Source organism: Crinia signifera, chromosome 5 (assembly GCF_055691185.1).
Source record: "Crinia signifera chromosome 5, ASM5569118v1, whole genome shotgun sequence".
Lineage (NCBI taxonomy): Eukaryota > Metazoa > Chordata > Amphibia > Anura > Myobatrachidae > Crinia > Crinia signifera.
Genome location: NC_139221.1, coordinates 229,414,774 through 229,442,420, shown reverse-complemented (window position 1 = coordinate 229,442,420; position 27,647 = coordinate 229,414,774). Strand labels below are relative to the sequence as shown.

At 43.5% G+C, this 27,647-nt stretch overlaps 1 protein-coding gene across 1 annotated transcript in view; it reads right to left on the bottom strand.

Annotated features, from left to right (window-relative positions):
- The window catches only part of ZNRF2 (zinc and ring finger 2), a 108,069-nt gene extending 91,982 nt beyond the window's left edge, over positions 1 to 16,087 (bottom strand). Inside the window, exon 1 of the mRNA XM_083188623.1 lies at positions 15,221 to 16,087. Coding sequence (XP_083044749.1) covers positions 15,221 to 15,677 — 457 coding nt within the window. The 5' untranslated portion in view covers positions 15,678 to 16,087. The remainder of the gene's footprint in view (positions 1 to 15,220) is intronic.
- Positions 16,088 to 27,647: the final 11,560 nt, after the last annotated feature.

Genomic DNA, 27,647 nt, shown 5'->3' with positions numbered 1-27,647 from the left:
ATTAGAAAAACAAGTTGTATATAAGAACTTATCTTCCTATAGAGTTTTACTGTACGTCACAGTTTCCTGGTACTATTTTGATAACAGCACTACATCGCTATTGTGTACTTCTGTGCACTATGGGCCTGATTCAGACCTGTTGGAATAGCTGCCAATTCAAATTCCGATTATCGATTGACTGCGGATGCACATGATCCAATAGCGCGCATGCACAAGGCCTTTTCTGCGAAAATAAGTCTTCATTTTTTGCTGGCCATACGCATTGATTGACAGGCGGTTTTGGGTGTGGCAATCGGCCAATTACTGGTAGTGTCAGGAAAGAAACGCAGGCGTGGAACGGTTTTCAGGGATGGCCTCTGACCAGGGGCGTAGCTATCGTAAGGCAGCCCCCGATGCTGCTTGGTGGAGCGGGGGCTGAGTGGGCGCCGGGTGCTGGCACCAGCCACTGCCCTCCGACCATCTACTTACTGTATAATGTATAATGTATCCCGGCTGAATATAGACGCGGCGGGGGAGGCAGGGTAAGAACAGGGCTATATTTATGAAGGGAGGGGGGCGCCGATATTATCGGGCGGGGGGGCGCAAAAATTGGCGCTACGCCCCTGCCTCTGACATCAGCTCCGGCCCTGGACAGCCTGTTTTATCGCAGCCGCCGAGTAGGTCGTGGGCTATGCACAAGCAGCACATACAGGAAAAATAATTTTATGGTGAGTGACTGCGAATGGAGTTGCAGCTATTCGCAGGGGCTGCTTTTTAGCAGCCCTGCAGCCAGGTCTGAATCAGGGCCAATGCGGATTCCACTATCTAATCTTGGTATACTATACAGTATGTGATTTACTCCTTACATCATGTGTCACATGCAGCCCTGTCTTCACTGACAGAATTACACAACCGGGCAGATCACAGTCTACCATGCAATCCCTACAATAATCTCACCATGCTGAAAATATTCACATGATACGTTTGGTATAAAGTACACACTGTGGTGCACTAAGCCCCATATGTCTGTCTGTGTGTGTATGTAAACCTATGCCCTAACACCCCTCCCCAGACCAATAAATGATCTGTGGGCGATATATCTTCTCCAGCACCACTACAACTCTAGTGCCAATAAATTACCCTCAGCCCCAGTTGCATTACCCACTCCTGCCCCATCTTGCAGTGTGTGAATCAGGGGGGACTGCAGCTGATCTTCAACCTAACAATGCTCAGGGGAGAAATATGTTCCCCTTCTCACACTTCAGTATTGGCACATACGCCCCAGAGTGCCGTTCACATGGCATCCTTGAGAAAGCTTTTGGAAGTGTTGCCTGCGGTCACAGACCACACCATCACTGCCGGGGGGGGCCAGAGCAGCAACAGAAAATCCATTCTACACATGTGATGATCGGATTTCTTCTTTTATATCTGAGGGACAGACAGTGAAAGCTCAGCTGGCTGCCACTGCAACCCATACTACCGTGCCAGTAAAGTGGTTAATCCCTGACAACTTCAAATCTCGGCACACAGCTTATATGAAAGGAATTCAAGATAGAATGCAGTACAGTCCAGTAACAGTCAAAAAAAACAGATAGCATCTAGTATGACAGTCAACAGGTACAAAAGGTGGACAGCGTCAACGGGTACAAAAAGCTGCTAGGTTCAAACAATGTTGACATGAAAATGAATGATACATTTTTTCCCAACATTTGCATGAGAACCTATCCATGTGAACTACGATTGGGAATAGTAACCTGTGGCAAGTGCAGTGGTAGCCGAGCGAGCCCCCTTGCCTGGAGCATAGTGAGCGAAATGAGGGGATACTCTTTTTTACTGATGGTGAGTACATATTACCAGACATACAAAATTTGATCAAATTGGTTTGTTGATCTTTATCATGTCAACCTTTGTACAACATTAACCACTGTCGACTTTTTTGTACCTGTCAACCTAATGCATATTGACCGATTGACTGTCAACCTAAATACTGTACAACTTTTATTCCACACCTGAAATCCTGCTCACATGGACTGCATGGTCAACTTGCACATGCACTACTGCGAGGAATCGCATGCGATACACCGCCAATTCACCTGGCAGCTCCCAGGCGGACAGACCGCAGACGATACATCCAATGCAAAAGGACATATTGGATGTATCATACGCGATACCAGTCATGGCTGCGGGATCCAATAGATCCTTGGTGCAGCAGGTCGATCTCCTGCTTAGATCCGATGCGCACGGGGACCATCGGATCGGAATCGTCGACAAAACACATTCAATTTCACACTTTTCATTCGATTTCTTGGTCCGATCCAGCAAAGTCTGATGAAAAAAGGCCTAAATCAGACTAGTGAAAGTGCACCTTAACCTCCAAAAGGGCTTCATATTACTAATATTTTCTTTTACATGTTAGAACAGTTTAAAGACATCTATCTGTAATATCAGCAGGCATTTAAACAAGTGTTACAAACAAAAGCAAACAAATCTGACAAAGCAGTTAAAAGCAGAATACCATGCCTGTTGCCCATCACTGATCTACCCAAATGTAATTTCAAGATAAAGGAGTCATTAATTCAACTAGAACAGAATATAATGAAGGCAAATAATGACATTACAATTCTATTGACATAAAAAAAACACCCAAAGGTCCATAGCACAATCAAACAAACCCTTATCTATCTTCTCCATGTACTGTAGCCCAAGTGGTATGAAATATTGTATGTAAGGAGCATCAATCAGCCCAGCCAAAGTAATACAATTATCACCACTTCCCAGTCATCTTCTATTAGGTCGGTAATGTTCATAGATGCATTCATAACAGCTAACCACAGATTGTCAAGCAATAAGAGTGCCAAGGGAATAGCTTTTTTTTTTTTAATTAGCTTTTCCTGAAAATTGTGAGTTGATTCTGTAATCAGATGACAAAGGATAGCACATAGATAACTAAGTGGTTATGATCTCTTAAAGAACAGTTTGTCAAGGAAGCCAAACAGATTTTGAGATAGGAAGAAAACCAGCGTAACTGAAGTCAAAGTGGTATAAGCAGAAGAGCATGCTGTGTGGCTATATGGGAACACCATTAAAGAAAAACTGGGAATAATAATTATCCACAGAAGTATACATTTTTCAATCAGCATTACAGGGACAGTTAAACAACAAACAAAAAGAGTTTCAATCAGCAATATGGATATATATATATATATATATATATATATATATATATATATATATATATATATATATATATATATATATATATATATATTCCTGACATTGGTCATGTGGGACAAAAAAAGGCTTCAAATTGTGTAAAACTATATTATTTAAAATATATATACAGAGACAAACAATAAAATAGGGACAAATAGTAAGCAAGCCCCTTACCAGGTGGTATTGTCACCTTGAAAAGGGTAAAGGTAAGCCAGGCGTCCCTGGAAAACACATTCTAAAGTCCCAGTGGAAAACAGTACACAGTCCAAACCAAAGATCCACCTTTCCAACACTTTATGGGTGTTGTTCTGATTTGATCGCTCCCCCGCCCGTTCGCACGGCAGAGCGTTGTTTAGCATCTGCGCATAAGCATTTACGTGCATGTGCAGACGGTTGGTCCAAGCGGGCGTGGCAAACTGCTTGTTCGCCGTTCCATTTGCACCTAGCAGTGCGGACAGAGGGCTGCGCCCATGGAAACTCCCAGCATGGGCGTTCCCATGGTCATTTCACGATGATGCGGGTGCAGGGGGTGGGCTGACATTCCTGCATAGGGCGCACACAGACCTAAGACACCACAGAGCTGTCTTACAGTAGGTCTGGATCACTTCCAAAATCATTAGACAGTCAGCGACCATAGAATGATTTTGTCCCCGCATGCAAGGCTGCGAATGGATGTATATGCAAAACATCCATTTGCATGCGTGTAGGGATATTCGGCGTGTGAGGGGGAGGCCGGTAGTGCAGGCGGTGGAGGGCGTTTGACTGACACGCTAAGCTGCGAATTTTGAAGCTTGGCATGTCAACCAGAATAATCCTTACTTTATTTAACAGAATTAATCTGTAAGGAATTAAGAAAGGAATGGTGGGATGAAAGATTTATTGCGTATGATCACTCAACCTGTAGTGTTATCTAAAGACGAAGCACCTACAGACAGTAGTCTTAGTCATACAAAAAAAAGGAATGTTGGTACCCAAATGTTGCTTACAGTCATTCTTAAACACTGGGGAATATTTGGTCTCTAAACCATCAAAATAGAAAGAATTAGAATTAAATGTGGGCTAAAAACAAATAGGATATGGTACAGTCTTTACGTCATTCTTCACTGGTTAAACCAGACATCTAGTAATGTTAAAAAATACATATTTTACCTCCCAACTAGTTGAAGCCCATAAAACACAAATGAAAACAAAAACTAAACAATGTAGCAAGTGCAACGGTAAAGTACAATCATGATGTCACAGTGAAAAGCCATGACATAACATATAACTATAAGAAAAGGGAAAATTGTCTAACTCAACCATGTTGGTGGAGAGTACCACTATTTTTGGCCAATATTCAAGGGCCTTTGGTAAATAAACACTGCCCATGCTTGCTTTATGTATGCAGTAAACAGATCATATGATCAGAATCCACATTGTTCAACACATGATGTGTCTATAAGTGAAAGCCTGTCTGCCAGGAAGGATTATTTATAAACCAATACTTCTCTAAAACTGAACACAGATACGCAGTTGGTATGTAAAAAATGTACTGCTCAGAATATAAAATAGTAGGGGGAACTGGGATATTTATACATTATAACCGCTGGGACATAAAGCGTATGTCACAGTACAGAGATTATTTGCGCTGTACTACAGTCTGCTGTACTGCTTCTAGCAGTGTGGTCTGTAAATCAGCACTGATATGCAAACCAGACCTGTGCTAGAAACACCACAGCAGACAACGACACCCCAAGCAGGGAACAGGAACTGCATGGGTTTTCAAAGATAGCGGGTGCTAGAATGAACACTAGTAAAGCATGACATTGGATAATATTTCTGAGATTGTGTACAGAATTTGCCATGTAGTTTCTCAGATTTGGTGAACAAATATCATGATCCACAAAGTACTTTTAGAGTAACTTAACATTAATGTGTTAGATGAATTATCTATCACAACCACCATTAACATACCACTGTGCATTAATAAATACAAGACAAAAAAGCTACGCTAATAATAGAGCGACAACTTGTACTTTGAGCTCTAGGCAATCAAAATAACAGAGTTCCATAACTGAATTATTAGTGAAGGTGGTGAAGCAATAATTCTAAAGTTACATTTCATAAACGAAAGCTGGGAACACACACAGCAATATGGACCCGTTTGGGCCCATCAGATGGGCATATGGCCTATATTGCTGACAGAGCAGCACATAGATTGTAAGCTTGTGAGCAGGGCCCCCCTACCTCCATGTCAGTTTGTATCTTCCCAGTTTGTTTAATCACTGTTGTCTTCAATTATAAAGCGCAACGGAATATGCTGCGCTATATAAGAAACTGTAAATAAATAAATCACGATCCACCTAATGCATGCTAATGAAAGATGGAACAGGGATTGTTCTGTTCTTTATTAACATTTTGCCAGTGTGTCCTGGCAAACCTCGTTGATGGGTTTGCGTTCTGATGTTGAAACATGCTGGGATATAATTTCTCTTTTCCCCTAACCTACACCCACCACAGTACTGACATCATTCAACCACGCCCATCTTGACCCTTCACTCTGTCCCTTACATGGGGCACGACCTTATAGAATTATGACTTGCCTAGTCTATAGTAGGTTTATACTACTAAACAGTTTTGCAGAACAGGTGTATGCTGCACACAACTTTCAAGATCACAAAAAAATAATACACTCATTATATTGTATTGTGTATTTACACATATTTACATATTGTGTCCTTGGTTTAGGTTGGGATATGCTAACCAGCAAATACCAAAGCCAACACTTATCAGAGTAGGAGGATAAACCATAAAAGCCATTGCTCACAATATAATATTACAGATGCATTTCTAAACTGGACTCTGAGGTTTCTGTAAGTACTGTAGTCAAATTAAAATTTGTAGAAACTGCACAAAATCCAGCGAAGAATAGTGCTTCAATCATTTCAGAGAATTATCTTCAATGTGAAGTGGTTGGGGACTTTTTCATTTGTTTTGGTGACCAGCACTGATGCCGCCATTTGCGCGGATTTCTGCTCACATGCACCCTCCACGTAAAGCAGTGCTTTGGAGCTGGACGCGAATGCTAGGTGCAGTCCTTCACTGCAGAGTACCGGGCACTTAACATGGGAGAACTACTTCATGGGTTTCAAAATCTTAAAATGATATTAAAAGATTAAAACACTAAATGCATTGTACTTGGTTTACTAAAGTGTAGATGAAGTAAAAGTTTAACATATTTGCATTACACTAGAATACAACTGACTGTGTTGGGATGTCTTCCAGTTCCCATATGCCTAAATATACATGTAAACATTCTGGAAATAACAGAGGGCAATTCTGGATTAAAGTTTAAAGCCAGAAAATGACTATGAAGCACAAAAATAAATGGGCAGACTACATAGAGCAATCTGTCAATATATCTTGCCAATATTAATTCCTGTACAATGATTTACAATAATGCATATTTCATATTTTAATGTTTTTCATTTATTTCTTTTGTTTTTTATTAGACCCTTTAATAAAAAAAATCAAAAGTTTAATACCAGATGATTACTATTTGTTTATGGATTAAGCAGACTAAAGAATGTTAGTACTTCCTCATCTTGCGGCCTCAGGTTACGCTATGCGTAACCCGCACCACACTCTGGGTCCACGCCACCATCTATTACCTTTAGTAAAGTTGTGGCGAGCGAAGCGAACCCGCGAGGGGACAATGATACTATTCTGAAAGTGGCTAACATAACTGGCATAAGCTGTGCCCGCAAAGATGAGGAAGTACCAGAATGTTTTACCTTTTTTTAAACTTATTAAACAATCTTATAAAACTGAAGTTCTGTACACACGGGGTGATGTTAGCCAGAATTGCTGGCTAACTGGTCGCTGTGCGACCATATTCCCATGTATTCAGGGCGATATCGCGAGGGGTGTGCTCCCACAACCTGCCCTGTACTGGCCACTGGTTGCAGGAGCATGCCCTGGCGTATGAAACTTTTCCATGTTATGAGGTGAGGTGAAATTAAAAGGTCGCTGGTAAAAACGGAGCACTGTGTGATATGATCACTGAGTGATCTATAACGGAGTGAAAATAAGCCAAAATTGCTCAGCGACCATATTGCACCATGTGTACACACCTTAAGACTCTCACAATAGTGGCCCCCATGCCTCCAGTTCTCAACCGCAATTACACCAGCAACCCTTATTACAGCAGAGTCCCGTGCACACAGATCGGGGTTTGCAGAGTCTCCTTACTGTATATTCAAAGAGAGCAGTGCTGGACTCAATTACATGTGGCCATGAATGCTATAAACTAGAGGTGTGCATTTTCGCCTTTTTTTTCCCCAAAACAATTTTTATTATTAATTGTTTGCACATATGTATACAAATTATGCCACACAAACTGATAAAGTCACTTCTCAAGCGCCAAAACAAAAAAGTCCTGCAGCTGCTTATCCTCAAACGATAGTACAACTGTATACTAGACAAAAACTGGAAAAATCAACAAAGCTTTTTGAGGCTCTCACACAGCGCTAGACCCTTGGGATCAGTATAAACTGGATGGTCCTTGTTTCCAATGAATAGTGCAGTCCACTCCTCTTTAAACATTTGCAAAAAATGTATTCATTAAAAAAAACATGAAAAACTCCACATCTAAAAAAACGGCTTCCATATACAATAAAAATGCAAAGATATTCTTCACTTAACACAGTCACTGCATCATTGGGGAACTGGGGATTTTTGATGTAGCAAACCAGACCTTTTCTGGGTAACTATGCTATGCCAAAAACAATAGTATCATAGGGAAAGCTGTTATTCCCGGGTATCTCCTATGAGGCTTTTGAACACAGTCTTATAGTAACCGTTTCAAAAGCTTGGAGCAAGAAAATAGAAAAAAAAAAAAGAAAAAAAGGAGAACACTCTCACCCTTCCACTGTAAAGACTGTTAGGGACCTCTCCTTTTGGTTGGGGGGCGTCTCTTCAGGAGAGATATTGTACTTAGAGGTTGCTCTGCCACTGCAACCCCTGGTTTCTCCTGCCTCACAGTATCGCTGACTCCACTTGCGGTAAGTAATGCAGGCGCCAGAGAGATTTCCAGCACGTCCCTCACTACGGAGCGCAGATCACAAACAGCTACAATCAGCTGTGCGCCTCCTGCTCTCGCCGCGTCTGGTAGTCAGGTTACTTTTTAGCAGGTGGGTGGTCTATTTGCGGGACTGTCCATGCGCTTGTTAAACTAAAGGCCCCCTTACATTATGCGATTTGGGCACGATTTTGCCCAAATCGGATGAATCGGGCCGAGAAATCGTCCCAAATCGCATATGGTGACATCCCCTCCGACCCGATGCGCGGCCCCATACGCATCGGATCGGAGATGGGAGGTCGGACGGGCTGCACATAAGATTTGCTAAATCTTATGTGCTGCCCGGAGCCGTGCTCCCCCACAACAGGGGACCTACCAGAGTCAGGCGCAGGGAGCCGGGCAGCATCAGCGGGAGCAGGGGGGGCGGCGCAGAGTACCAGGGAGCCGGGCAGGAGAAGACGCTGCAGCAGCAGCACTTCAAAAAAAAAAAGGGCCATACAAACGCATAGGAAGCCATTCATTGGCTGAGACCTCTCTCAGCCAATCGCTCATTGGCTGAGAGAGGTCTCAGCCAATCAATGGCTTCCTATTCGTTTGTATGGGGTTTTTCTTTTTTTTTTTGGAAGTGCTGCTGCTGCATCGTGTTCTCCTGCCCGGCTCCCTGGTACTCTGCGCCGCCGCCCCCCCTGCTCCCTGCCCAGCGGCTTCCTGCCCGGCTCCCTGCACCCCGACCCCCCCCCCCCCCTGCCCACTCTCTGTTTGCGGGCATATTCCTGCTGCTGTCCCCCGCTCCCATTGTCCCTGCAGCTCCCCGGCAGTGGCATGTGATAAATCGCATGCGATTCATCACATGCAAAACTTGGCACATGAAGTGCCATCGCATGTGTTCCCTCCCGGGGAGCTGCTGGGACAATCGGGTCCGACTTGTCGTTATGACAAGTCGGACAAATGTAAGGGGGCCTTAAGTCCCACAAGCGCCGCTCAGCTCACCGCGTCCAAGTGCTCTCTCTTTTTCCTCCTGCAATCCCCTTTAATCCTTCTCTGTGAATGCAGTGATCCGACAAAACTCCAAGGTGCTGCCGCCAACGCGTTTCTACCCTCTCAGGGTCTTTATCAAGGTGCCTTAAAGGATTAAAGGGGATTGCAGGAGGAAAAAGAGAGAGCACTTGGACGCGGTGAGCTGAGGGGCGCTTGTGGGACTTAGTTTAACAAGCGCATGGACAGTCCCGCAAATAGACCACCCACCGGCTAGATAGAGGGGGCCCAGGGGTACTGACCCCCTGTGCCCCCATTATAATCCAGCCCTGCATATACATATAAAAAGTTAAGGTATGTATGTATTTATTTATGTTCTTCATAGGTTCCTACATGGCTTGATGGGTTTGGACTAAACTTCGTACACATGCTTCCTACTTAAAATGCTGTCAAGGTTTCAGCAGGATCATATTATATGATTATGCATTAGGACACCCCTGCATCAATTGGATGAAACCATTGTGAGGCAGTCTATTTAGGAACTGCCCAGCTTTATGGGGGTTATGGTCCTGTCAGATCTCATGACGGAACGCACCAGCCTGAACTTTGGCCCAGGGAGACTGTTGTTTGGGGTCTTCCACTTGATGAATTTGAAAGAAAACTTGAGAGGAAACATTGCATCCCAGAGGTATATTAGGGTGTTGGGGCCTTAGGAGGTTGAGTCAGTTAGACCAACCAGGGAGCCTGTTCTGGGCCTTCGAACGGTTGGATTTGGGAGAAAACTTCAAAAGTGGTAACATTGGATCCTGGAAGATATATTAGGGGAATGGGATCCCTGTCAGACCTCCTGTTGGTGTATGCTGGCCAGACATTTTACAAGGGGATCCTTTCTAGGCCTGCCACTGAATGGTTCTGGATGAGTGACAATACTGGATCCCAGAAGACATAATAGAGGGTTGAGGTCCCAGGAAGTCCTCAGACCTACTAGCAACACTCCAAAAACAACACTTGGGTGCTTCATTACTTGTACTAGGGCCCATTAATTATTGTGCTTGTCGGACCCAAACAGGCAGGGTTTAGCCACCTAGTACAAAATACTCTGTACTATGCAAACATGCCTCGTCATTTACTATTGCAGTTGCTTGTACAGAATGAATTGTTAATACATTAATAAGAAGCTACTTAATTCAGCACATGTACCCATTATATGGAAGTAAGAAGTAGGTGGAAGGTATCACATTGGGCAGTTTGCAAATGTATCTAATTGTTTGCAGGGTAAAATAAGAAACATATTAGGTAACAACCTTTTTAGTCCTCAGAATAAACTGTTTCAATAGACATTTTTGGGGGGGTTTGAATTTGAAAGCACCTACTTCAGAATAACAGATCATAGCCAGTGATGGCTGCACTAGAAATCAGCTATTTGCTCTACATCATAGATAACCATTATCATCAGACCATACATGCATTATAGTACAAACACAGGAGCAGGCATTTGTTTTTCAATGCAAGCACATGACAAAGATGGATATTGCGCCCAGATCACATTAAAGATGTATTTATTGATAAATGGACACTGCACTGTCAAAACACTAAAATATGGTGGCATACTATAAATAAAGTGTAGCCAGATACAGATGGCAGCACTAGAAAACAGCTCTGTGCCCTACAACACACATAACCATCTTACCACAAAAAAAAATTGCAAAAACACTTGTGAAGACATTTGGAAATTACATAGTAGTGACAATTTCATTACACCAAGGGAAACTCAATTTCTAAGATCTACTGGAATGCCATCGCAGCTTAGTTGCTGGACCCAGAATGCTCACAAGTGACTGCTGTTGCCATCTCTGTTCCTTCACTTGTGATCACTGCAGCCTTCTTGGTGACAGATGTTGCTGCCAAGGCTTCTGCCAACATGGGGAACAAGTATCCTGGCTCGGTGTCTAGCAGCAGACAAAATGCCAAAGAAAAATATCTGGTACACAGCTACTGTACTGTGAGCTGGCAGATAGCGGAGTGTCTGTGTAGCACAAATGTGCATCCATTCTTCAGAATCAAAAGAGAAAGGAGGTTCATTTTAAATAAATGAAGATGGAAAGGCCAGCTGTGGACTTAAGATTTCTATGATATCTGTATTGCTCATTTCTCTATCTTCCTGTCTCTCCTCATTCTAGCCACACAGCACCACTGAGCTGCAGAAGAACTCCAGAGCAGAAGCTTTAATATTGGTGACTGACAATGCTTCTACACATTATAATAACACACTCAGAGAGAGGCCTATTTATCATAAAATTGCATATTCCCTGAAACACCTGTTTTCGGGGTATGTCCATAACTATTTAGTATGACCCCAATGTATGATGGATGGACTGAATCAGATCTCTCTGAGATCTGCTGCTTTCACTTCATTTCTGGAAGCAGCAACTTCCAACTTCCATGAGTTTCTATGAGCAATGCCATTAGATATACCAAGTCCTGGAATGTTTGGGCCCACAGCTAATGCCATGTGACAATGGCGTTGTGCTGCTGTAAACTATGAGCTACACGTCATTAGGTTAGTCTCCGGAACCCTCACCAGTCATGGCTGCTGCGCATGTGTGGTCATCACACAGCAAATGCGTTATAGTACCAACACTGGTGCAGGTGGTCTTTTTACTCTGAGCACATGACAGACTTCTTTCGCAGCCCATGTCTCTGCATGTGCACTTTCATACATGCCAGCGGTATAATCGCCTCCTGCAATGCATTCCACTAATATCGTGCTCAGATCGCATTGAAGATGTGTTTATTGATAAATGGGCCCCTCAGTGTGTAGTGCTAAAATATAGTGGCATATTATAATTAGAACATATTTATCAAGGTAATATGGTTTACAAATTTACAAAGCATGTTGCAATGGGTCCTGCTGTCATTTGTTTTAGGAAAGTATCACGTGCTTTACATACACATACATTCTGTCTTTATGTTAGCACTATGAATTACAGTTAAGCTAGCATGTCCCAAATTATAACCTGCCTGAACTTCTTCAATTTGTACCCCCTGCAGTGTAAAACTGGCCATACACTGCTGCGATGTAACGCAGCAGTGTATGGCCATCCGATCCCCGCAAACCGCCCGGAAAGGTGGATTGCATGCAATAAATCGCATGTGGTCCTTTCACTTGTGATGTATCGCATGCGACCCCTTTTCCCCGCCACCGGGAAGGGGGACCCAAGTCAGAGGTCAGGGCTGCATGCAGGTACGATCTACGACTCAGGTCTGATGCGCACGTGACTGCACATCGGACCCAATAGGACATCAAACACATGCATTTCGGGAGGATTTCTCTGCCTGATCCGTACCTTTTTTTTGCCAAGGTGTAAAATTTACACTTCTTTCTATATTAACTCTGTGCAGCAAATATTCTTTAACTATGCATTAATTCCCAAACTCGGTCCTCAATAACCCCACATTTTCCAGGTCTCGTCACGGAATTACAAGTGACATGAAAATTAGCTCCTCATGTAGCTCTTTTACAATGTGTCAGCTATAGCTCTTTTACAATGTGTCAGCTTGTAATGAGTGCACCTGAAGGGAAATTTATTTAGAGTTTCTTATATAGCGTAGCATATTCCATTGCGATTTACAATTGGAAACAGTGATAAAACAAACTGGGTAGTAACAAACCGACATAGAGGCAGGAGGGCCCTACTCGCAAGCTTACAATCTGGAAAACATGAACAGTGGGGTCCTTGCGGGATCCACTGACCTGGATGATGTCATATTCAAAACTTATCGGAAAAAATAAAACTACCGGTATTTCACGCACTTTTAGATTATTTACCGAAATGCTTAATTGAATTCAAATTTTTTTGTTATTAACCTTTAAAATCTAGGATGTTTTGCCTCACCCTGTATAGAGCACCACAATATAGAGAACAAGTATATAAATCATAATGGGGGAAATAGAGAATGATGTACAAAGCAATGTAGAGGCCCAGAAAGCAAACAGTTTATCTGAACTATGTTTTGCTCAAATGTGCTGCGGCTTTTCTGTGGCTATGCAGGTCTTCATTCAGAAGCCTTGCTACAACCTACCTTTCCCTGTGCATCCCAACTTACAGCTTTCGTTTTTAAAGCTGACAGCCTTCATTTAACTTTACATGAATACACCGAAGGGATAAAATAATCTTGAAGTCAAGAAAGATTTTTAAGTCGCAAATATATATATATATATATATATATATATATATATATATATATATATATATATATATATAATATATATATATATATATATATATATATATGTGTACATTTGTACCCAAATTCAATTATGTACCTGTGAAGCACATATCGCAGTAGAATACTGTACAGGTACTTTACATCGCCAAATTGACTGCGCACCACTGCATAACAATATATTATTGAAATCAGGAGAAAACCTAGTATTCTCTTCTTTGTGGAAACAGTTTCCTATTCCTTTACAAATAATGCCTTGAGCCAATATGAAATATCTACCTGAGAAGGTGTTTGCAAGATAAACATGTAAGTTTATGTATCACTGAAGTGTATTATATTACTTTAAGGCAAAGTCTGCTTTTAGTATTTGTGAGTACAGTAAATAGGTCTTTGTGTCACTAGTTTGTCAAAGGTTTCAATCAACACATGTGACAAAGTACTGGAAAAATGAAACTCCTAAGGTGCGTACACACGGGGCAATATGATCGCTGGCAATATATTGCTAGCAATATATTGCTCAGCAATCATATTGCCCCGTGTCCCGTTTTCATCTGCGACCAGAGATGGTCACAGATGAAAATTTAAACACTGCTGGGTGAAGAGGCAGGGGATGTCACTGGTCGGAGGAGCATGTTCCTCCGACCAGTGACCATTTAGGGGCTGAAAACGGGAGCGCGCACCCGGCGATTTATCGCTGGTGCACACTCCAATCACTGGCAATATGGTTGCTCAGCGACCATATTCCCAGCGATTTCATCCCCTATCGCCCCCGTGTGTACACAGCACTAGGCCTTATTTACTTACCACTGGTGCGAATCCATTTAATGACACCTCATTTCTTTACAACAGGCCACAGGTGCATCATGAGACTTTGCCAAATTAAAAAAACAAAAAAATGTATGTGGTACTAAATGTTGAGAAAACTTAAACAGAAACGCACAGCGATCAATAATGTAATCTTGTATAAATGCAATATTTAGCCATGCAGTACACCAACAATTTAATTCTAATGTAATTTTATTATTGATCTCATGTCAGAGTAGTTCCAGCCGTAAATCACCGCAGGTGCATTAGATCTGGTCACTGAAGAGAATTATAGTAGATGCATTGTGCATCTGAATTACTGATCAATCAGATACTGGATGGCAACATGTCATCAGCAATGAAGATGTCCCCTGCACTAAACTATGACACCCATAAACGTCTTACTACAGAAACACAAGCACAGTCCTAATCTTAAGGCAATCAAGTAGTGTGTGCTACAAAAAATGAAATATAGAATAAATAACACCACACTGTCATTACATAGTATTCTAGATCGAATCAGTCAATGCAGATATGTGAAACAGTATAAATGCAATATTATTATAATGTGAGGTGGACATGTTTTATTTCTAAACTAATTGGCTCTTTAAACACACACACATCTGGTATATACTGTACACAAGCATATATGTTTTTACACAATAAAAAGCATTTTATTTTTATTATTGTTTAAACCATGTTTTAGGAAAAGCTGCTGACACTCCTGCATACAAACACAATGTACACATAACACTGACAGCACACTGTGTATATACAGCATGTCATAGGGTCTGGGGACACAGGGGGAGCAGGAGCAATGCCCAGAGCAGGGAAACCCATCCCCATAAGTGGATTACAGGCTCAGGCACTAGTAGGGCTATATATACACTGTAGGGGTGTTATGCACGTGCATTGCTGGTGACCCCCCGGGGCCCCACGTCATGACGTCACATCAGCACTTACCTCCGAAGAGGTGCGGAGAGAGGTGAGAGGGCAGTGATCCGATCAGTAACCGGGAGCCTCCTCCAGCCGGTGCCCGCTCCCTGCCTCCCTCCTCCGGTGTGCTGCTGCCGGAGTCCCTGGCCGCTCCCGGTATGCTGAGCCCGGCCTGGGTGAGATGGGCCTGGCTGCGGATCCCTCCTACAGACCGGCTACGGGAGCCCAAGGCTGGCGGCGTGTGCTCCGCACCCCCAGCGCCGCCTCCGGCCGCCGCCGCCGCGTGCCCGCTGTGGATGTACGGGTACCTGGCCAAGGGGGAGGAGGAAGAGGCAGTCACAACCCCGGGGCCCCTGATGGGCCCCCGACCCGTGTGGGAAGGGATGTCCGAGCCTGAGTACGCCCTTGTCCGACCGTCCGAGGCCGGGCTGCTGCTTTGCCGTCCGCCCATTCCCAGCACACACCCGTCCGGGTCACCTCGCATCCACCGGGTGCTGTGGCGTCAGTGTGCGGCGGGTGCTGCGGCCGGTCACCTCCTACAGGTCAGCGCGCAGGTACATGGCGTGTGTGCCCGGTGCCGCCTCCTGGGTTACCTGTGTGTGCCCGGCTGCATGGCACAGAGCCCTCCTCACATGCAGGGCACAGCGGGCGGCACAGGGGCGCTCAGCAACTTTCCGCCACAGCCCGGGCGTGCTGCTGGAGAGGCGCCGGGGTACATGGCGGCGGCGTCGCCCGCATCCGATGTGACATGTGCAGCTGCTGTCCTCGTCACGCCACGCTGCCTCGGCTGCTGTCAGATGTGGTCGGGCTGTTGTTGTGCTCAGTCTCACTCTGCTGTCACACACACCGCTGCTGCTGCTCCCCTCCCTCCTGTCACACACCGGCCCCGGCTCCCCTCCCTCCCCAGTGGCTGCTCTCCAGGCGCCGCCTCGTTCTCTCACCCTCCCGGTGCACCTTGTTAGTTACTCCCTCTCCTCTGTGCCTCCTTCACTCCCTCTCCCCGGCTTCCCCATTCATCCTTCCCCTCCCGCCCCTGCAGCCGGCCCGCCATACATGTCACTGTGCCCGTAGTGAGAGCGCTGCTGCAGCACAGGGCACTGCTACCTCCTGCCCCTCTGCCCTCCATTGTGTCTGGGTCTGATTATTCGCATCATCTATTGGTTGTCAGTAATTCTATGGTCTCTTATTTTTTTTTTATGTCTAGTCATTCACTCCCCTTATCACTACCTGATCATCACATTACATTCCCTCACCAACATTTGCCAGTTACATGCCCGCTTTACTTCCATATTCTCATTATAAAATCCTTCGACTCTTTTGTTGTCATTACTGAAAATCTACCCCAAGCTATTTTGTGACATAAGTTTACATATCTCTCACTTCTTAGGGGCTTATTTCTTAAAGTATATTTGCAGAATATCCCTGCAAACATTGAGCATTTTCAGTATGTAGCATGGAGGAAGATATCTCCAATACTGGGACTGGGGGGAAAGCTGGAATGGTCTGGACTGCAGAATGGGGCGCCGGATGACGCTCCAACAGAGGGGATCCCGTCTCACAGGGGCTATTCTTCCTTGTGGGGTGCACGACTCCCATAAAGGGAGAATAGAACCTGTGGCAAGCGCAGCGAGCCCGCAAGGGGCTAATTTGTGTTTGCCCCCCTATCGGAGCATCGGCAGTCGGGATTCCGATCGTCGGGATCCACATGTCGGAGCCCCATACCACACCCACTGAATGATGGAGTGGACCCGCTACCTGTAGCAATCTTGGCCCCTGTGGAGCACTCCGTGCATGTCTCCAGGCACCATTAGCTGTGTGACAAGGCAGCTAGCAGGGTGGGACTCCAGTCCTGGGCCCAGGACTGGAGTTTATAAAGTATAATTTGTCATAAACAATGTTCATATTCCCTTGTAGCAATGTAGAGGTGGAGTAGTGCGGCCAGTGCTGCTGACCCGGGTCTCACCAGGCATTCCAGGTGTTCAAGAAAGAAAAGGGGGGCCCTACCTATTTTATCAGTCCCGGGCCCCACAATTTCTGATGGCAGCCCTGGTCACATACATGGAGAGAGGCAAAGAGAGCCCCACAGTGGTAAAATTCATTGTAGGGAGCTGGTCCAGTCCAGCGTTCCAGAGTCTGGACCATTCTAGCCGCACTGCTCACATTTGGCTACAGGTAAATACCGGAACCGTACTGGACAGGCTCCATTGCTCAATCTGGCATTCTGAAGTGTCCGGTTCGGATGGTGACACGCAGCTGTTGCACTCTGGCAGAAAGAATCGGAGGGGACTAAGTAAAAAGCAGAACTGGAAAGGATCCCAGAATGCCTCTATTCATTAAACTCTATGTTCCAGAGCTTGTAATGTTTGGACCGAGGGGGGTGCCTGTCAAAAGGTTGAGACATGCACAGAGACATTCCGGTGCCCGGACAATTCAGAAAAACCCAATCCCCCAATTTCTGTTGCTGTCCCTCCTTTTCTGACAGCAACACCCGCCTCCATAGCTTTATATGTTGCCTCTCATGTGACTTGCAGTTGGTGGTTGCCTCTACCAGATTTTAGCATTGGAGTGTTTTATTATAATGCAACATTTTAAAATGGGGACTTTTCTGTTTGTAATATGTGGGTTTTCAGCAAGGTGTATTCCTCTGCAATATAAGGCTGTACTTCCTTATCTTTGTGGCCACGGAACTTACGTAGCATAACCTGCACCACCCTGGGTCCACGCCACCCTCCTGTGCCCACACCACCATCTATTTATTACCTTTAGTAAAGTTATGGTGAGAGAAGCTGAGTTGAGCGAGACACCGAGCCTGAAGCATGGCGAACGAAGCGAGCCTGCGAGGGGACAATGGTGCTATTCTGAAAGCGGCTAATGTAACCGGTGTAAGCTGTGGCTGCAAAGATGAGGAAGTACCTATAAGGCTAGCAAATGGCGTGTTCTGAAGTGTATGTCTAGCAGTGTGGTAAACATAGGTGTGCGTACATTGAGTCTTAGGGGTGCACAGGCACCCCCTAATGCTATAATCACCCTTATGAACAACTCCCTGCCGCTAGCAATACCGGTAATACCTTTTACCAAAGACTTTTGCTTTTTAGAACTGTATTCCATTAAAAGAAGCGGCGTCCATCAATCAATTAAGTGTGTTTTGCAATGGTGATTGTACTAGACCATTGTCATATCACTACATACCGGCATCATCCATATCACTACATACCTGCGTCATCCATATATATTTTGGACTTTATTTGCCTTTACTGTTACACAGAGTCATTGGAAGACTAAAACTGAAATAGACAGGAGATTATGGTGTGTCTGAGAGACGTTTTATATTGTAGCGAGTGCCAATAGATAGTAGATATGCCTGATTGATGGTATTAGACACACCCAATAGGCGGTGCTAGACATGCCCAATAGGTGGTGCAAGGCACACCCCTTTGATGGTGCACCCCCTAATAAAGAGTGCTGCGCACGCTTATGGTGGTAAATAAGGTATAATATGGGGTACATTTAATAATATTGGAGTTCTATTGAAGATGGGATGTTGCTATGGGTAACCGAATAGATTTTATCATCTTCTAGAAGGTGCTAAATAAATAACAATATTCACTGAGCATACTATTCGCCTAATCATCAATTCTTAGCAGGTACTGTATGTCAGACTCAAGTAGTTGTCCTACATGTTCCACTCCGTATGCACATCTACCATGATACCATGCAAATTCTAACTGTGGCAACTGCTCTGTATTTCCTTTTTCAATTTATCATGATTAATATTTGTCTTTTTGCGAAGTGATATGCAAATAAAATATAATTAAAAAAAAGTTGCTACGGGCAACATCCTATATTCAATATACTGTAAATTCCATCTTAGTAAATAAACCAATGCAATGCAATCCAGCCCATAATGGGTACGATCGCATCGCATCATGTATGGGAACCTTTATAGTTACATTTTGTCATATACAGCTTCTAAGCCAAACACAGGAGATCTATAATTATGGATGAGTCTCAGAGGGCAAGCAGAATTATTCCCTCCTCTTTTGAGGTAATTCTGATTTGCAGCATGAATTTCTCAGTAATGTCAGGAATTGCTTCAGTGTAAGGAGCCACAAGGAGAAGAAATGTTGACAGCATTGAAATCTAAACTGGAACAAATTCAAATGAAACCAAAAGTCTGCCTGCAAAAATGTAATTTTGGCGTTTTTGAACATTTTCATTATTCATTTTATTTTGCATGCACAGATGTCATACGTGATCTTGAAATGTGTTTGAAGTTAAAATATATAAAATCAAAGCCATATGAATCCCCACCCACATACTGTATCTCTGTAACTGACGGTACTATTCTCTACAGAGATTTAGACACAGTATACACTAATTCTAACATTTTACACAGTTTACAAAGCTTTTGCAGCAGGCGGGAACAACAAGTGGTTCATGACTAATTTGCACAAAAATTGAGCCATGCACAGTTATTCAAAAATGTTATCCTGTAGCAGTGGCAATTTTAGTATGAGGGCTTCACTTTAGATATAGCAGTCTATGGTCAGCTATCTGTTTTAGTCAGGCTACTGAAGCATTTGTTATTAGCAGAGCATGTGCGTCTCTTATAGTTAATAAATACACACATATGCTTAAAGGGGAATTCAGCTGCGCACAAATACGTTTTGCACCGATTTTTTTTTTTTTTTATGGTTTTCGGGCAATTCAATTCCAATCCATTTTTTTATGTGAAAAATTACCTGTTTTCCTGGATCTATGTGTTTGTATGGTTGTGATCGCAAAACAGGTCGGGTTATCAGGGTTTTTTTCTCCTGGCTATGGGCAAGTGATAAAAAATCCCAGATACCGGCTTTAGGGTAAAATTGGATAGTCCCCAAGAGATCAATTAGCCATGGTAAATTGAATTCTGCCTTTGGTGACCAATGAAGTAGGCCTTTGTATAGTAGTACTGGGTCAGGGCCTCATTTCCCCCAGAACAGCCTGAATTCTTTGAGGCTTAGATTCTATAATATGCTGGATACATTGCAATTTTGCTCCATGTTGATAGGAAAACAATATTTAGGATTTCAGGGTCCGGCAGCTTCTAGGCACCCCATTATTGGTATTCTTTCCAAGCAAAGTCTATACAATGAGGACAGACATTCCAAGCAGATCCGGGACAAGGAATTTGACATTACAGTAGCAATCAGTAAAATGGTATGGATGGGAAAAATATAACATGACATCTTCATAAGTTTGAATAAGGAAAGATTTAAAGAATAGGCCCTTGTTAATACAAACCCACATGAAATCCCAGGATCAGTTTCCCCTAATGGGGTATCGATGATAGTGTCAACAGCACTTTACCATTCTCAGCCATAGTTGGCACACTTGGCCATTCCTAATCGTAGGTCAGTAAAAAGTAACAAAATGGGCGGAAACATTAATTGTGAAAAACCCATGTCACACATTTCATGTGTCGGCCATTGTCATGTCAACCTTTTGCTCCTGTCAGCATTGACCATGTGCATGTTGACCGTATAGTGTCGACTTATTGACTTTCGGCCTACACACTGCCAAGCTATCACCTGGATCCTTTCCCAAAGACATAGGAGGCATGACCATCTGGAGGAAGCTTCAATGGTTAAATATAACTGGGTATGGATCATTAGGTCGACAGTCAAAAAGTAGACCACTATTGATCAACAGGCAGAAGTTCAACAAATGAAAAATGTCGACCGTCAAAAGGTGGACACAAGCAAAGGTCAACATGATTTTTCTTTTTTTGGGGGTCTCTCAACATACGTGGATATGGACCATGTATTAGTGTACCTCGTCATCAAGGATCGAGGAAGCACTTGAATAAAATTATTAGGTACTTGTGTAGTTTCACGGCGGCAGTTACGTAGTCAGCGTAGCGCCCCTGTCAGAATCAGCATAGTGTTCCAGTGGCCAGCGTAGTCAGCAGCCCTGCGTATTGTTCCCGCCCGATCGCTGCTAGCCAGAGCTTGCGTAGTTAGCGTAGCCCGTCAGCACTTATTACATTGTGTGGGAACCATTGGCCATTTTAACCTGCCTGACATGAAAGGTGTGAATGTGTTCCTGAAACACCCCCACTATCCATGTCTGCCCGAAGCGTGGTAAGCGGATGCTGTACGGGTCTTCCGTACCCTGTTGCAAAAATTACTGAGACACACAAGTGTCTGAGACGCTTGTGTGTCTCAGACAGATGGAGCGCCTCTCCGCTGGCACCCGCATGATCGCATAATTCTAACATTTTACACAGTTTACAAAGCTTTTGCAGCAGGCGGGAACAACAAGTGGTTCATGACTAATTTGCACAAAAATTGAGCCATGCACAGTTATTCAAAAATGTTATCCTGTAGCAGTGGCAATTTTAGTATGAGGGCTTCACTTTAGATATAGCAGTCTATGGTCAGCTATCTGTTTTAGTCAGGCTACTGAAGCATTTGTTTTTAGCAGAGCATGTGCGTCTCTTATAGTTAATAAATACACACATATGCTTAAAGGGGAATTCAGCTGCGCACAAATACGTTTTGCACCGATTTTTTTTTTTTTTTTTATGGTTTTCGGGCAATTCAATTCCAATCCATTTTTTTATGTGAAAAATTACCTGTTTTCCTGGATCTATGTGTTTGTATGGTTGTGATCGCAAAACAGGTCGGGTTATCAGGGTTTTTTTCTCCTGGCTATGGGCAAGTGATAAAAAATCCCAGATACCGGCTTTAGGGTAAAATTGGATAGTCCCCAAGAGATCAATTAGCCATGGTAAATTGAATTCTGCCTTTGGTGACCAATGAAGTAGGCCTTTGTATAGTAGTACTGGGTCAGGGCCTCATTTCCCCCAGAACAGCCTGAATTCTTTGAGGCTTAGATTCTATAATATGCTGGATACATTGCAATTTTGCTCCATGTTGATAGGAAAACAATATTTAGGATTTCAGGGTCCGGCAGCTTCTAGGCACCCCATTATTGGTATTCTTTCCAAGCAAAGTCTATACAATGAGGACAGACATTCCAAGCAGATCCGGGACAAGGAATTTGACATTACAGTAGCAATCAGTAAAATGGTATGGATGGGAAAAATATAACATGACATCTTCATAAGTTTGAATAAGGAAAGATTTAAAGAATAGGCCCTTGTTAATACAAACCCACATGAAATCCCAGGATCAGTTTCCCCTAATGGGGTATCGATGATAGTGTCAACAGCACTTTACCATTCTCAGCCATAGTTGGCACACTTGGCCATTCCTAATCGTAGGTCAGTAAAAAGTAACAAAATGGGCGGAAACATTAATTGTGAAAAACCCATGTCACACATTTCATGTGTCGGCCATTGTCATGTCAACCTTTTGCTCCTGTCAGCATTGACCATGTGCATGTTGACCGTATAGTGTCGACTTATTGACTTTCGGCCTACACACTGCCAAGCTATCACCTGGATCCTTTCCCAAAGACATAGGAGGCATGACCATCTGGAGGAAGCTTCAATGGTTAAATATAACTGGGTATGGATCATTAGGTCGACAGTCAAAAAGTAGACCACTATTGATCAACAGGCAGAAGTTCAACAAATGAAAAATGTCGACCGTCAAAAGGTGGACACAAGCAAAGGTCAACATGATTTTTCTTTTTTTGGGGGTCTCTCAACATACGTGGATATGGACCATGTATTAGTGTACCTCGTCATCAAGGATCGAGGAAGCACTTGAATAAAATTATTAGGTACTTGTGTAGTTTCACGGCGGCAGTTACGTAGTCAGCGTAGCGCCCCTGTCAGAATCAGCATAGTGTTCCAGTGGCCAGCGTAGTCAGCAGCCCTGCGTATTGTTCCCGCCCGATCGCTGCTAGCCAGAGCTTGCGTAGTTAGCGTAGTCCGTCAGCACTTATTACATTGTGTGGGAACCATTGGCCATTTTAACCTGCCTGACATGAAAGGTGTGAATGTGTTCCTGAAACACCCCCACTATCCATGTCTGCCCGAAGCGTGGTAAGCGGATGCTGTACGGGTCTTCCGTACCCTGTTGCAAAAATTACTGAGACACACAAGTGTCTGAGACGCTTGTGTGTCTCAGACAGATGGAGCGCCTCTCCGCTGGCACCCGCATGATCGCATAATTCTAACATTTTACACAGTTTACAAAGCTTTTGCAGCAGGCGGGAACAACAAGTGGTTCATGACTAATTTGCACAAAAATTGAGCCATGCACAGTTATTCAAAAATGTTATCCTGTAGCAGTGGCAATTTTAGTATGAGGGCTTCACTTTAGATATAGCAGTCTATGGTCAGCTATCTGTTTTAGTCAGGCTACTGAAGCATTTGTTTTTAGCAGAGCATGTGTGTCTCTTATAGTTAATAAATACACACATATGCTTAAAGGGGAATTCAGCTGCGCACAAATACGTTTTGCACCGATTTTTTTTTTTTTTTATGGTTTTCGGGCAATTCAATTCCAATCCATTTTTTTATGTGAAAAATTACCTGTTTTCCTGGATCTATGTGTTTGTATGGTTGTGATCGCAAAACAGGTCGGGTTATCAGGGTTTTTTTCTCCTGGCTATGGGCAAGTGATAAAAAATCCCAGATACCGGCTTTAGGGTAAAATTGGATAGTCCCCAAGAGATCAATTAGCCATGGTAAATTGAATTCTGCCTTTGGTGACCAATGAAGTAGGCCTTTGTATAGTAGTACTGGGTCAGGGCCTCATTTCCCCCAGAACAGCCTGAATTCTTTGAGGCTTAGATTCTATAATATGCTGGATACATTGCAATTTTGCTCCATGTTGATAGGAAAACAATATTTAGGATTTCAGGGTCCGGCAGCTTCTAGGCACCCCATTATTGGTATTCTTTCCAAGCAAAGTCTATACAATGAGGACAGACATTCCAAGCAGATCCGGGACAAGGAATTTGACATTACAGTAGCAATCAGTAAAATGGTATGGATGGGAAAAATATAACATGACATCTTCATAAGTTTGAATAAGGAAAGATTTAAAGAATAGGCCCTTGTTAATACAAACCCACATGAAATCCCAGGATCAGTTTCCCCTAATGGGGTATCGATGATAGTGTCAACAGCACTTTACCATTCTCAGCCATAGTTGGCACACTTGGCCATTCCTAATCGTAGGTCAGTAAAAAGTAACAAAATGGGCGGAAACATTAATTGTGAAAAACCCATGTCACACATTTCATGTGTCGGCCATTGTCATGTCAACCTTTTGCTCCTGTCAGCATTGACCATGTGCATGTTGACCGTATAGTGTCGACTTATTGACTTTCGGCCTACACACTGCCAAGCTATCACCTGGATCCTTTCCCAAAGACATAGGAGGCATGACCATCTGGAGGAAGCTTCAATGGTTAAATATAACTGGGTATGGATCATTAGGTCGACAGTCAAAAAGTAGACCACTATTGATCAACAGGCAGAAGTTCAACAAATGAAAAATGTCGACCGTCAAAAGGTGGACACAAGCAAAGGTCAACATGATTTTTCTTTTTTTGGGGGTCTCTCAACATACGTGGATATGGACCATGTATTAGTGTACCTCGTCATCAAGGATCGAGGAAGCACTTGAATAAAATTATTAGGTACTTGTGTAGTTTCACGGCGGCAGTTACGTAGTCAGCGTAGCGCCCCTGTCAGAATCAGCATAGTGTTCCAGTGGCCAGCGTAGTCAGCAGCCCTGCGTATTGTTCCCGCCCGATCGCTGCTAGCCAGAGCTTGCGTAGTTAGCGTAGCCCGTCAGCACTTATTACATTGTGTGGGAACCATTGGCCATTTTAACCTGCCTGACATGAAAGGTGTGAATGTGTTCCTGAAACACCCCCACTATCCATGTCTGCCCGAAGCGTGGTAAGCGGATGCTGTACGGGTCTTCCGTACCCTGTTGCAAAAATTACTGAGACACACAAGTGTCTGAGACGCTTGTGTGTCTCAGACAGATGGAGCGCCTCTCCGCTGGCACCCGCATGATCGCATAATTCTAACATTTTACACAGTTTACAAAGCTTTTGCAGCAGGCGGGAACAACAAGTGGTTCATGACTAATTTGCACAAAAATTGAGCCATGCACAGTTATTCAAAAATGTTATCCTGTAGCAGTGGCAATTTTAGTATGAGGGCTTCACTTTAGATATAGCAGTCTATGGTCAGCTATCTGTTTTAGTCAGGCTACTGAAGCATTTGTTTTTAGCAGAGCATGTGCGTCTCTTATAGTTAATAAATACACACATATGCTTAAAGGGGAATTCAGCTGCGCACAAATACGTTTTGCACCGATTTTTTTTTTTTTTTTTATGGTTTTCGGGCAATTCAATTCCAATCCATTTTTTTATGTGAAAAATTACCTGTTTTCCTGGATCTATGTGTTTGTATGGTTGTGATCGCAAAACAGGTCGGGTTATCAGGGTTTTTTTCTCCTGGCTATGGGCAAGTGATAAAAAATCCCAGATACCGGCTTTAGGGTAAAATTGGATAGTCCCCAAGAGATCAATTAGCCATGGTAAATTGAATTCTGCCTTTGGTGACCAATGAAGTAGGCCTTTGTATAGTAGTACTGGGTCAGGGCCTCATTTCCCCCAGAACAGCCTGAATTCTTTGAGGCTTAGATTCTATAATATGCTGGATACATTGCAATTTTGCTCCATGTTGATAGGAAAACAATATTTAGGATTTCAGGGTCCGGCAGCTTCTAGGCACCCCATTATTGGTATTCTTTCCAAGCAAAGTCTATACAATGAGGACAGACATTCCAAGCAGATCCGGGACAAGGAATTTGACATTACAGTAGCAATCAGTAAAATGGTATGGATGGGAAAAATATAACATGACATCTTCATAAGTTTGAATAAGGAAAGATTTAAAGAATAGGCCCTTGTTAATACAAACCCACATGAAATCCCAGGATCAGTTTCCCCTAATGGGGTATCGATGATAGTGTCAACAGCACTTTACCATTCTCAGCCATAGTTGGCACACTTGGCCATTCCTAATCGTAGGTCAGTAAAAAGTAACAAAATGGGCGGAAACATTAATTGTGAAAAACCCATGTCACACATTTCATGTGTCGGCCATTGTCATGTCAACCTTTTGCTCCTGTCAGCATTGACCATGTGCATGTTGACCGTATAGTGTCGACTTATTGACTTTCGGCCTACACACTGCCAAGCTATCACCTGGATCCTTTCCCAAAGACATAGGAGGCATGACCATCTGGAGGAAGCTTCAATGGTTAAATATAACTGGGTATGGATCATTAGGTCGACAGTCAAAAAGTAGACCACTATTGATCAACAGGCAGAAGTTCAACAAATGAAAAATGTCGACCGTCAAAAGGTGGACACAAGCAAAGGTCAACATGATTTTTCTTTTTTTGGGGGTCTCTCAACATACGTGGATATGGACCATGTATTAGTGTACCTCGTCATCAAGGATCGAGGAAGCACTTGAATAAAATTATTAGGTACTTGTGTAGTTTCACGGCGGCAGTTACGTAGTCAGCGTAGCGCCCCTGTCAGAATCAGCATAGTGTTCCAGTGGCCAGCGTAGTCAGCAGCCCTGCGTATTGTTCCCGCCCGATCGCTGCTAGCCAGAGCTTGCGTAGTTAGCGTAGTCCGTCAGCACTTATTACATTGTGTGGGAACCATTGGCCATTTTAACCTGCCTGACATGAAAGGTGTGAATGTGTTCCTGAAACACCCCCACTATCCATGTCTGCCCGAAGCGTGGTAAGCGGATGCTGTACGGGTCTTCCGTACCCTGTTGCAAAAATTACTGAGACACACAAGTGTCTGAGACGCTTGTGTGTCTCAGACAGATGGAGCGCCTCTCCGCTGGCACCCGCATGATCGCATAATTCTAACATTTTACACAGTTTACAAAGCTTTTGCAGCAGGCGGGAACAACAAGTGGTTCATGACTAATTTGCACAAAAATTGAGCCATGCACAGTTATTCAAAAATGTTATCCTGTAGCAGTGGCAATTTTAGTATGAGGGCTTCACTTTAGATATAGCAGTCTATGGTCAGCTATCTGTTTTAGTCAGGCTACTGAAGCATTTGTTTTTAGCAGAGCATGTGTGTCTCTTATAGTTAATAAATACACACATATGCTTAAAGGGGAATTCAGCTGCGCACAAATACGTTTTGCACCGATTTTTTTTTTTTTTTATGGTTTTCGGGCAATTCAATTCCAATCCATTTTTTTATGTGAAAAATTACCTGTTTTCCTGGATCTATGTGTTTGTATGGTTGTGATCGCAAAACAGGTCGGGTTATCAGGGTTTTTTTCTCCTGGCTATGGGCAAGTGATAAAAAATCCCAGATACCGGCTTTAGGGTAAAATTGGATAGTCCCCAAGAGATCAATTAGCCATGGTAAATTGAATTCTGCCTTTGGTGACCAATGAAGTAGGCCTTTGTATAGTAGTACTGGGTCAGGG